At 39.9% G+C, this 12,907-nt stretch overlaps 1 protein-coding gene across 1 annotated transcript in view; it reads right to left on the bottom strand.

Moving 5' to 3' along the window:
* INKA2 (inka box actin regulator 2) overlaps positions 1 to 7,567 on the bottom strand; it is a 42,418-nt gene extending 34,851 nt beyond the window's left edge. The window contains exon 1 of the mRNA XM_073667192.1: positions 7,164 to 7,567. Coding sequence (XP_073523293.1) covers positions 7,164 to 7,208 — 45 coding nt within the window. The 5' untranslated portion in view covers positions 7,209 to 7,567. The remainder of the gene's footprint in view (positions 1 to 7,163) is intronic.
* Between the last annotated feature and the right edge of the window lie 5,340 nt (positions 7,568 to 12,907).

Raw genomic sequence — 12,907 nt, 5'->3', positions numbered from 1 at the left:
CTCCATCCTTACCTGGGAGTGGAATACCACACCTCTGGCAGAGGTGCAATACCCCTGTAGCGGCCGAACCCTGGGGGCGCTACATAGTGCTTTGGGTGGTAAAGGGATCAACTGATTTATCATGTAAAGGGCTACACAATCATATTAATGATTTGGGAGGAGGTGGCAGGTTCCTTTTAAAGGGCTACACGGCTTGGAGGGGTTAAAGTTACTGACAGGTCCCTTTTATAGATAATCAGCAATCCAAGTAGCAATAATGATGTAGATTCTTTTATTATAGAAAGCAATCCTAGTTAAACCGACAGGGACATTTCAGTCTGTTATCACAGGCCTTCTGTGGACAAACGCACTGCAACGCTTAATCCATGTTTCTCACCAGCGACTGATGCCACAATTCTGCAGCGCTAGTTCGGCTTGTTTTACACATATGTACAGTTTGCAAATTGATTGTCTGAAGGAAATTTGTGATTACAGACCAAATGGTCACTGTGTTTTTAAAGGGGTTATCTGGGGTTTTGCTTATTTTTCTTTATGAGGCTAAGAACTTACAGGCAGGTAGTTGCTAATGGTTCTGCAAGATCCCGGTATCTGCCGGCATTGGAGAACTAATGGACCACTCCGGGCTGCGATTCTTCTGCTTTCATTGAGGTCATGTCGACAGTCCACTGCCGATGTCATGTTGATTGACAGCCAGCTCCTCGTTGCCTAACAGAGCAAATTCCTGGATAATCCCTTTAACTGAGGTTGCTTTTTAATAAAAGAATCTATGCTATCATAATTACTTGGAATGCCTTTATATTGTGTCAAAAACAGAGTGGAACCCTTCTCCTCCACCAGTCCATTGGGAGTGCCATATATTGTTCTATCTACAAGCTTTTTCTGAAAAGTCAACCGAAACTGACAGGTACACTGTAACATGGTCTCTTCAGGAATTACAATTTCAAGTCCAAGTAATGGAAAATATTACTTTAAAATGTAAAGTATAATAATATTTCCATACAGTTCTTGCTTCACCTAAACTTTTTGGATCCGTTCAATGGTATGCAATGGCATATAATACCAGTTAACCAGCATACAAAACATACTCAGTGATGAATAAATAATACAGTGTTTCAATGAAAAAGTTTAGATTTTGTAACTAAAACTTGAAGGCAATTCTACACAAAGCTGACGATGGCATTGTATTCTTTTGGTTGCATTTAATCCATCTTCAAAGAGGGATCGAAAAAGATGTAATTACTGTTTTTTGGCGCTAGTGCTGAAGCTACATGTGACCCCCCCCCTCCCCATTCAAAAATATATTTATGCAAATTGTCAGAGTCAGAGGTGGTTAATTAAGCCCTTCAGCCTTCATGCAAATCCAGTACACAGCTTTCCTGCCGAGACTCTGCAGGGCATGTCAGAACGTGTTCATCATCCTCGACCTGTGCTACGATAGAGGATGTAGAAGTTGTATGTATTCCGGAGGGTTTTACCCTGGTATCTAGCTAGCTATGCTGCTTATCCTCAGCTTTATCCTGTTCTCACATAAATTACTACTATTAAATTCTGCATAAATGAATAAATACACCAATTTTATATACTATATATTGTACATGAAAGAATCTTTGGCTCACTCACATTATTAAAGTAGGTGAGGAACAATCAGAGAAAAGGTAGAGAAGAAACAAGTCACCAATTCTGCATTTATCACCCTCTCCTGGTTTTGGCTGCCACTGCTGAGAAAAAATACTGAATGAATACAGACCAAACACTGATAGTGGGGCCGTGGCCTTAGAAGCATATTCACAATACTCTCTAATAGGCATTGCTACTATGTTTTAGTGATGAGTTGTTCTTGACCGATCCGAAACAAAGAGCAGGTTCCCTGGTGGGAATGATGGGAGCCGGTACCAACGTAAGAACCACTAAATGCTCTGAATGGCTCTCACTGGGTATAAAATGCAGTGTTTGGCAGCCAAAACCCCGCCCAAGTGGGCAGCATTTCAGCTACATTAATTTCATCTTAAATATGTGTTCACTTATGGTGAACACATACATAATAGGGATCCAAAAGACCTGGCCCTTTTTGGTGAATGGAGCCAAATGATCCAGATTACCAAAAAAAGCCGGAACACCAATCACTACTATGTTTGTTGCGTACCATTCTCTCTTTCAAAATCCGCTATAGCCACTTTCATCCCATATGGCATCTGAAATCATGGGAACACTGATCAGACCAGGGGTATAAGCTCTCTATCCCGCCATTATTTAGGCCATTACCTGCTGCAGGCCTTCAGCCTATGAGCCAGAAGACTCACACACAATACATCAATGTGCCAACATAAGCTACCCAATGATGACTCTGAGTTGTGGTGCCAGTGACAGGCCGCTGACCCCACAGACCAGAACTGGGCTCAGCTGCTACATCTGTGCTACATCCGGGGTAAAGAAAATTAAAGTTATACTACTTACTGGGGAAAAAGAGGACACTATGAGGCATTATATGGGCTGTGATTACTGTTTCTAGGCACTAAGGGTGTTTTAATAATAGTGCCCACAAAAAAGTAATAACAACCCTTCTTCTGTCCCCATATAATGAAAATGCCCACCACTATTATTTTCAATAAAGCATTAATACTGTGTTCTTGCCAAAAAAAGGGACATTATTGCTGTTTTGGTGCAGAAAGATGGTATTATTATTATCTAAGCTGCATTATTACTATCAAGGAATACCAAGGGGGTAATATTACTTTGTACAAGGAGAACGGAGGCATTATTACAGTGTAGTGGTACTAGTATGAGTACTATTACTCTGTGAGGCATATAAGGGGCACTACTATTGTTTGTCACCTTTGAGAGGTTCAGAGGGGCAACATTAGTTTGTGGGGAAAAAAGGGGCTAACTATTGTCTGGGGCAAAACTAAAACCTTGCACACAATATAGGGCAAAAGCTGGAGGAACTATGGCATTATGTGTCACATCAGGTTCAGTAATAGGGGCAAATGGGACAGCAACATACTCAGAATTGTGAATAGCAGCAGTTGGGAATTAGGTAAGTGTACTGGAAAATTGAGAAGCCAAAGATGTCTGAGCAGCAAACTCTCCATGGTGGTCTGGGCCAGGTGGAGAAGAAAAAGAAGAGTGAACAACATGAGTTTTTTATTCAGTAAACAGCATGCTAATATTACTGAGTCTCTGTCGCAAGGTAATGCTTACATTTTGGTGGTAGTATTTGTGCTTTGTACAGTGGTATTATTTACAATACTGGTCTTCGTATAGTGACTGTGACCACAGTACATAATGTGTCACTCTTTGTTAGTACAGTATTTCAGCATTTGATGCCTCATTTTTAACTTTGTCCAGGGCCACACATTGTGTACAATCAACCCTTACTATGACTGATATTCTGATGTGGTTTCATGTGACCTTTCTCCATACAGAAAATAAAAGAACTTGCATTGTGACAAGAACTTTTATGCACCTTTCTGTGTAGATCCAGCCAGAAAGCCCAATACCAATATTATTTTTCTCTTTAAACATGAACCATGACAGCTACCTTTCCTTTCCAAACGAAAGTGAATAAAATTAAATCACTTAAAGAGATTCTTTCCTTATTTATCAAGTTAAATTGAGTATCCCGTCAAGTTTGTGCAGCGTCACTGATTCTGGAGCAGTTTTTCTTTTTTTTCTGTGCCCCTCCTTTCCAAAGTTCTGCCCTTTAGTAATAAGATGGAAATTTTCCCATCAGCCTATACCATAGAACCTCTGTGTGGGCATGGCCCTGTTTTGATTGGCCAGCATAGGAGGAGAAAAAGAATACGGGCACAGAGAAGTTGTGTGATACACACCCAGTAGGTTCAAGGAAAAATCTGCATAATTATTACTTAGGGGCATAACTTTGGAATGGAGGGACACAGAAGAAAAAGAAAAACTGTTTCTAAATCAATGGAACAGCATTGATTAGAGGAGATTCTCAGTTTAAATAAAAAAATTCCAGAGAAAAGTCGTCTTTAAGCTCAGTCTGATACAGCACAAGGCTTATACAGTCATCCACCTAATACGTGCTGTCAATAGCTGGGGAGATATAGAGCAGTAACATGAGAGAGGATGACATATGTTCAAATCATAGTAAATGGAATCTGACTTCCTATAAATCTAAGGCTGGTGGCATGTATCATGTAAGCATTCGATTGAGTTTGAGTTGGCAGAACAGAAATTATTTTACACATAGCGGAAGGCATACAGTTTGGTTGGGCGCAGTATAACTGGCACTGTGCAGCATCTATGGACTGCGGCAGCTGTTTGCCATTGTTTTGCACAGGTTAATCAGACACAAGGTTAGGGCAGCAATCTAGAATCAAAAACAAAACCCAGTTACAACTCTGTGGTGTATGTTTTAATACTGGAGATATGATAGGATCGTCCCGAATGGGTACACCTTGTCGTGGTGGGATGACTTTTATGCTTTTTTGATCAAAACAGTATTAACTAAGTACCCTATGTTATTTACATGTACTATTACTATTTACTCACTATAGGGTATATGCTCATTTTTTTTTATTGGGTTTTGTCTGTGAAATGGCCACAGTGTGAATGTGCACCTACACATTGCACTCATACCAACATATGCTCTGGCTCATTTCTTAGGTTTTGCTGTAGTTTCTTGTACTTTGTACAAACATGGACGTACCCCCCCTTTCTGAGCTAGGCATTTCAACTATATAGCTTCCCATGGACAGGGGTCTGCACAGTCGGGCCTTTGTCCTGCTCTGCCCTTATTCACATTGAGGTTGGCTGACACAAGATAAGGTTTTAATACCAGAGACAGGATAGCACCATGCCGATTGGGTACACCTTGTTGTGATGGGATGGCTTTTACGCTTTTTTTGATCAAAATATTGTTAACGAAGTACCCATGTTATTTACATGTACTGTTACTATTTACTTACTATAGGGTATATGCTCGTTTTGTTTTTTTCCTGGGTTTTGTCTGTGGTGTATGTGACTGAATACATCATTGACTGTCATTCAGAAGAGGGTGGAAAAAACTAGGAGGAGCTCAACACACAAGAACACAAAGCACCAAAAAGATTCTGTATCTCCTTGCTAGTGTATAGAGAGAAAAAAGAAACTGCTCTCTTATCAACACATAACACATTTTATAAATGCATCCTCCTGAGGGTCATGAAAGGTAGATCTTGAGGTTCTTATGGCAAGCAAAGCAACAGGTTTTTACTTTGTACACAAATCTTACAGGGAGTCCTGGCACCACAGAAAGTATCAATACCCATTTCATTTAGGTCAATGGTTACAACCCCAGGGAAGTAGTTTTACTAAAAAAAAAAATTAACTGTCCCTTCAAATTAGACTCTTAAAGTGCATACCTTTAAAATATTCACATAAAAGGAACCATAAAACATACAGCGTTTCAGTACCCAACCTATTCTAGCCATGTCACAGTAAGAGTAGTGTGAGAACTCTCCGCGGGGCAGCTGTTGTGTTCTATCACAAAAGCCATGCAATGTTCTGTCAATGTGTGCTCAGCTTTGTCATTAGGACAGAGTGGTGTCATTCACCTCCGAACAGGACAGGTGCATGCTAGAAAGAAAACTTCCAAACTTAGATACCTCAAACTCTCTTTCCCACACACTTAACTTTATTGTCTGATTTAATAGGTAACTGAGACCACATCTCCTCATTGTGCTCTTCTAGAATGTATTTTTACGGCGGTTTTTCCATATACTGTATTTATAGTCAATGGCACACATTTATACAATTCTTACTATAGCTCTTCATTGAAAAAGAAGTTTGCTCCAACTATACAAAATTATCATAAGTCCAAATGTGAATTTGGGCCAAGTGTTGCCCTTTAGCAAAAACTTCTGAAAATGTGATACCACTCTACAAATTTGGAGCATGTTTGCGAAGCACACAGTCAAGGGAAACCTTTAAAAATGGGCAGCCAGATGATTTAGGAATACAGTATTCATTCCCATATCTACTGCCTGAGACCATTTTCATAATTTGAGAACTTAAAAAGGCACATTAACAACCAAAATAACTTCTCACTCTAAATGACACCGTTTTAGCTTGAGTTTTATGGTGCTACGGAAGCACCACGATGTAAGTCCATTGTCTTGAAAGCAAGAACCTGATGCCTATAAAGATGCTGAAGTTATTCTCAAGCTCAATGACTGTCATATCCTAAAAGATCTGTCAGACGTGTTGAAAAAAAGAAGTATATTAGATTATCGAGGAGAATTTACCTGGTAAAAAAAAGAAAATTGCCATGTAACCAACCCCATCCTGGGCACCAGCTACTGTATTTGTTAGGCATTGTATTTGGTGGTGGTACTATTATAAATTAATCCTATTTGGCTAATAGATGGTGATAATTTATTATTACTATGGTAGTATTTTGTTCACTGTTTGGTTTTATTATTGGGTACAGTTAAGTACTATTCTTTATAAAGTATTATAGGAGTATTACGCCAGTGTTCTAGTTTTCATGCCACTCCAACTGTCCTAGATTTAGCCCTACACAGTTACATAAACCATTGCTACACAATGTTGTTCACGTTGTATATGTTTGGTTCTTCTGTGTCATATTAAGATTCATTCCTTCAAACATTATTATTCATCTGTACATAATCAGCATTTATAGGAAAAAGGTTCTGTTCCTAACACTCTGTAGCCTTCAGGGTCCAGACACTGAAATTACTACCCCCCTCCAGCTAAGAGAAAGATTTGAGAAAAGCTTCCAGCCTTGCCAGGACATCTGCACTCTTTGTGTATACATTCTTTACTCTAATGCATACAGGATGTATAGATGAGCTATAAACCTCAGGAGTGCTGCTTCCATAAAGCAAATTATTGCAATACTTTGTATATATTATTTAAAATATTCAGTCTGTTTTATCTATATTTTTTTAATACAGCAAATTATTGCAACATTATATTTTATGTTTTAATTTTAGTGAAGCAAATAATTGCAATGTTAGATAATAGTGTAACAATTAAAACAAATAACATAACATATGTATACAGAGTATTTTAACTTGCAAAGTTCAAATATTTATTATATTCTTATAATGCTCCCTCTTTAGACTTTCCTGCATTGTCCATTCATTGTGTGACAAAGGCATAAGCTATCTATTCTCTTGTGTGAACAGATTTCTTACCAGCTCCTGCTTCAACCTTCTAAGGTACTGGTCCATGTTCTTCATAGATGTGATCAGTTGAGGAAGTCCATGTGCTTGTCTTTAAGGAATGTCAGCAATCAGTGCTCCAGCCCTGGTAGCACATTGTCACATGCAGGCTGCTTCCAGCTCAGCTCTCAGTCTTCATAGGATACTGATAATGATGTTCTATTAAATCAATGTCCATTGACTCCCCCAGGACAGGACCATCACTTTGGAGCTTCTCTGCTGCTTTTACTGCACTTAGTTCCTCCTGTGAGAATGTGGTAGCTCAGAGTAGAGTGCTTGACAGTCAGATTTCTTTCCCAGAGCTGAGAGCAATGTGCAGGGATAGCAGCTTCTTTCTACAGCCAATGGCAGCTCATCCTTCCTAATGAATAGACAAGCCCTGCTGATGAGTAACATGAAGCCCACAAGAGGGGGTTGCTGAAGCACACTTCACCCTTCTGTGTGAACACAGCACTACACATCCTATATTTGCTTTCCTCTTGAACTAGCAAACATTGGATATAGAGTACAGGCTCCATAGATTACAGCTGATGTAACTTGGATGGACAGTAGTGAGGTGACAGATTTTCAACACAAGTATGTTTGAAATCTTCAGCAATTCCAACTTACGGTGTTTGCATACCAGTTTTCATGGTTTTTCTACGAAATACTTCTTTGGGTTGGATTCTCAGCCAAAGCCAACTGAGGATCTAAAATGATGCACAGATACAGTATAAAACGAAATCCTAAGTATCAAACCTCTGTAGAACCTCCTAAATTTACAGACACAAAACACAACCCATAAAAGTATACAAGACCTTACTGTATCTCTGGGTTTCCTCTGATTCCATATGAAGGTTTTATTCTTTGAGTCTAACCAAAAAGAAATCTCAGTAGGATCAATACACGACTGAGACTCCTGTGTGACTACTTGTCTGATCTATGTCTGATGAAGAGGCCCGAGTAGCCTCGAAAGCTTGCTATTTGTTGCCACCTTTTCAGTTAGCCATTAAAAGGTATCAACCACTGAAGACTCTCAATTGTAATATTTTTCTGTCTGATAAGTGACATTTTCCCTTCTCAGTGGCATTGTCCAGTGTGTTTCGTGCGAGGAGATCAGGCCACAGCTATCCCTTCTACTTCCAATGTTGACTTTAGCAAGACCGTGGTCTTTTCAATTCCTGTCTGATGCCACTAGGTAATATTATGGCACAGGATATGTAAATATCTGATAGATGTATAGTCGCATAAGTTGAAAAAAAACACTTAAGTCCATCAAGTTCAACTTTCCTTGACCAGTTATATATTATCCATCAGTAGATGATTTATAACCCACAATGTCTCTTCAGCTTGACATTATGGACGGCTGCCCGTATAATCTCTTGTGAAGATGTTGCAAGATGTCTAGGCCCTTAGGCAACAAAGCATCCCCAAACTCTTTGGTGTTGCCTCATTTGTCCATTAACCCCTTCACGACATTCGCCATACATGTACGTGCTGCGGGAGTTGCATTCCTGCAAACTGCCGTAAATGTATGGTGTGACGATTGCGTGGGCTCACTCCGAGCGCAGGCACGATCAAAAGTGGGCAACAGCAACATCAATCAGATTTTGAGGGAGGGAGCTCCCTCACTGCTCCGATCGACACAACGCGATGGCGATCGTGTTGTGCCGGAGATCTCCATGGTGACCCTGGGCCAAAAGATGGCCTCGGGGTCACCCAGGAATGATGGCCTGTAAGCTCCTGGGGAGAGCAGGAGCTGACACGCCTCCTTCCTGTGTGCGATTGCCTAACCTAATGCCCTGCAATACCAAAGCATTGCAGAGTATTATATCAGCGATCAGGGCAGGAAAAGTTGATGCCCTTGCTCGTGCAAGTTAAAAAGTTTGAGAAAAAGTTTTAAAAAAATTGTAAAATTATTTTTTTAAAATTTCACAAAATAAAGATCAAACAAATAAAAGTATTACTCCAAAAATACGTATATTTATGTAAAAACAAAAATAAACAAAAAAAGTACACATGCTTGGTATTGTTGCGTCCTGAAGGACCCAACTTATAAAACTGTCACACTAGTTAACCCCTTCAGTGGACACCGTAAAAAAAATAATAAAAAAAGGTGGCAAAAAACTATCCTATTTTTATCATAATGCAGAACAAAAAGTGGAATAAAACTGATTAAAAAGTCAAATGTAAATAAAAATGATATAGCTGAAAAGTTCATCTTGTCCCATAAAAAAACAAGCTGCCATGCAGCTCCATCAGTGGAAAAATAAAAAAGCTATAGCTCTCAGAATAAAGCAATGCAAAAACGTTTTTTTTTTTTTTCTGAAATTGTTTTAATGTGAAAAAGCGGCAAAACATGAAAAGTTATATAAATGTGGCATCGCTATAATCGTACTAACCCGAAGAATAAAGTTGTCTTATCACTTTTACCACACGGTGAACAGCATAAAAAACCCAAATAACAATTCCTGAATTGTTGGTTTTTGTTCATTCTGCCTCCCAAAAAATTGGAAAAGAAAGCAATCAAAAAATGTTATGTGCCTGAAAATGGTACCAATAACAACATCTGTCGGCAGAAATATAGAAAAATTATAGCTGTCAGAATTTGGCAAATTGGCAATGAAAAGAGTCTTTTAGTGTATTACAGCTGCAAAAAATAAAAACCCAATATAAATCTGGTATCACTGTAATCACATCGGCCCAAAGAATAAAGTTGTCTAATCACTTATATCGCATGAGAAACGGAAGTAAAAACCAATTCTTCACATGCTGTTGATTTGTTCATTCTGCCTTCCAAAGATCGATGTAAGGCTCGGCTCTAGTGTTGAGCGAGTATGGTCTGTTAACCCTTTCGCCAAGTATGCTCGGGCCAAGCTCCGAGTATTTACAGCTGCTCGGTGATATGGTTGAATCGCTCCAGTGTGCATGATTTGCAACTGTTTGACAGTTTTATTACATGGGAGGAATGTCTATTTCTTACACATTCCTCACATGTAATAAAGCTGCCAAACAGTTGCAAATCATGCACACGGGAGGGATTCAAGCATATCACCGAGCAGCTATAAATACTCGGAGCTCAGCCCGAGTGTACTCGGACAGAACATACTCGCTCAACACAACTAGGCTCACATTTATCCTGCTCTCTGCGCTGAGTACTTACACCGAGTTTTCCGTGTAATTCTCTGAAATACGTGATTCAGATGGAACTACGAATGGAAGATTCCCTTTAATGAGGCAGTTTGGGACACTGTACATGTCGTCTGGTCTATGATCCGACGGTGTCAATATTTGTAGGCGAGCATAAAAGTGCCAACGGCCACAGTTCTGTGTACATCTGAAAAGACAGACACCGCTGAACAGAGGCCAGGCCGAGTCCAGAGGAACGCTGCTGCCTCATTACAGTGAATGGATCCTTTGGAAGTTTCATCTGAATTACTTCATTCGGAGATTTAGATGGAAACCACAATGTTAGTGCTTAGCGTAGAGCACAGGATAAATGTGATCCAAAATGTTATGTAAAATGTTCCCAATAAAAGCTTAAACTCAATCCACAAAAAAGCACATCCTCACTTTTTCCCATCTGTCAATGGAAATAAAGGGGGCTTCCATGTTACTGGTAGCACAAAATCTCTGGAAAAGCGCTATGGCTTTTTGCCCCCAAAAGAAAAGCAGTGTATTCCGCGTTCCCAAATCCAAATGCCCCCCTCCCCTCTGAGCCCCGCAATGTGCCTAAACCACATTTACCATCCACATATTTGGCATCTCTGTAGTGATAGAAGCCTGCTTTATTTATGGAGTACATGTCTCTAGAAGCACAAGCTGGGCACAATGTACAGGCACTTCAATGTACGGGCACTACAATGTATGGGCACTACAGTAGCAGATTTGCAATTTTCACTCAGCAACATCCACTGCTGCTTGTTTCTGGAAAACACCCATGGAGTAAAAATTGTCACTTCACGTGTACATAAATTCCCAGAGGGGTGTAATTTCCAAAATGGGGTCACTTGAGGGGAGATTCTGCTCTTCTGGCACTTAGGGCTCTGTATATCGAGTCCGCAAACTATTTTACAATAATTTGTTGTCAAAGAGCCAAATAGCGCTCCTTCCCTCCCAAGTCTCGCCGTGTGGCTAAGCAGTACTATACAGCCATATATGGGGTAGATTTTAGTGCCATTCTTACCAATTTCCCCTTGTGAAAATGTAAAATCTGGGGCTAAAACACAATTTTTGAAGCAAAAATGTAATAAATTTTTCTTTACCATCCAATGGTATCAAATTTTGTGACCCACATGTGGTGTCAATATGATCACTGCACCCTTAGATGAATTCATTGAGAGGTGCAGTTTGTAAAATGGGGTCACTTATGGGGAGTTACGCTGTTCTGGCACCTCAGGGGGTCTGCCAATGTGACATGGCACCCTCAAAGCATTTCAGCAAAAACTGCACTACAATATAGTGCTCCTTCCTTTCAAAGCTTTGCACTTTGCCTCAAAAGTAGTTTTCAACTACATTTGGGTAATGATGCACTCAGTAGAAATTGTGTAACAAATTGTACTGTTCATTTTATCCTATTATCCCTTTTGAAAATTGAAAACTTGGGGCCAAAGCAACATTTTAGTGGAAAAAATGGTAATAATTTTACATTGACTCAGCCCAATGACAGTTTACACATCTGCTCCACACTTCTTGATGCCACCACTCCCACTCGCCATTTTTTTTAGGCCAGCCCTGCCCTTGGTAACAAACTGGTACAGATGCACACCCAGCTTTGCCAAACACCAAACTGGTACACTGCTTGCACTCTCGAATACACAGTGTAAAACTCAGAAACGTTTGATGGATTGGATTTGTGAGATTTTTTTGGCAGAGGAGACAGCAAAATTTTGGACAGATGAGCGATTTTAGTGGGTCCCATCCCCACTCCTCATTTCTTTTCCTGGTCAGGTGAGCGGAGGATGGTTAATTGTATGTAAAGAAAAATGGGTGCAGGACGTAATTCTCATTTACGTCATATTTTCCACAGGAACCTCCTAGTGAAATAATATGACTGGCATATTTCCAAGTAAACTATCATCATCCTAGATACACCAAACATGACTATACATCCATAATTTGGGTTGATATAAATATCTATGGTTTCTTAAAGCCAAAAATCCTGGCACTTAGAACCACAGAAGTGATTATGTCCCCTGATCACAGATACCATATATGTGTGAATTATGTTGACATCAGATTGTTATACCATGGAAATATTGCATATCTATTGTTCCATGTGATGTCCCTGGTATGGACTGGAGATGTCCAGTCTACCTTGGGGCAATTATCTACCCCAACATATATTAGCATTTGGCCTCTCTGTAGATTGGCTGACTCCTAGTTAATTTAACTATCTACCCACAGAAGAGATGCTGCCAGGTGTCCAGTGATATCAAATTTTGATTTATCTAGTCCATAACACAATGCATAAGAGTCCAAATCATGGCAGCTGAACACAGTGCTATCTGAACACTCTGACACAGGGGCCTTAAAAGACTTATGGAGTGATGCTAATGGCAATTTGTTAAACCTGATATGAAGCACATCAAAGGGCGGTGGTCATAGGGGAAGGGAGTAGAGTCCGGCCACTTGAGACAGGTTAACAGTTAACTTTGGGTCCTTGCTCACTCATGGACTGATCCTAAAAGGACACTCACTCGTAAGTCAACTTGAGTAGGAACAGGCCAGAATTTGCA

This window comes from Phyllobates terribilis, unplaced genomic scaffold (genome assembly GCF_046119375.1).
Source record: "Phyllobates terribilis strain yellow unplaced genomic scaffold, ASM4611937v1 Scaffold_2__4_contigs__length_985480577, whole genome shotgun sequence".
Taxonomy (NCBI): Eukaryota; Metazoa; Chordata; class Amphibia; order Anura; family Dendrobatidae; genus Phyllobates; species Phyllobates terribilis.
This window is presented reverse-complemented; position numbering and strand designations above follow the sequence as displayed.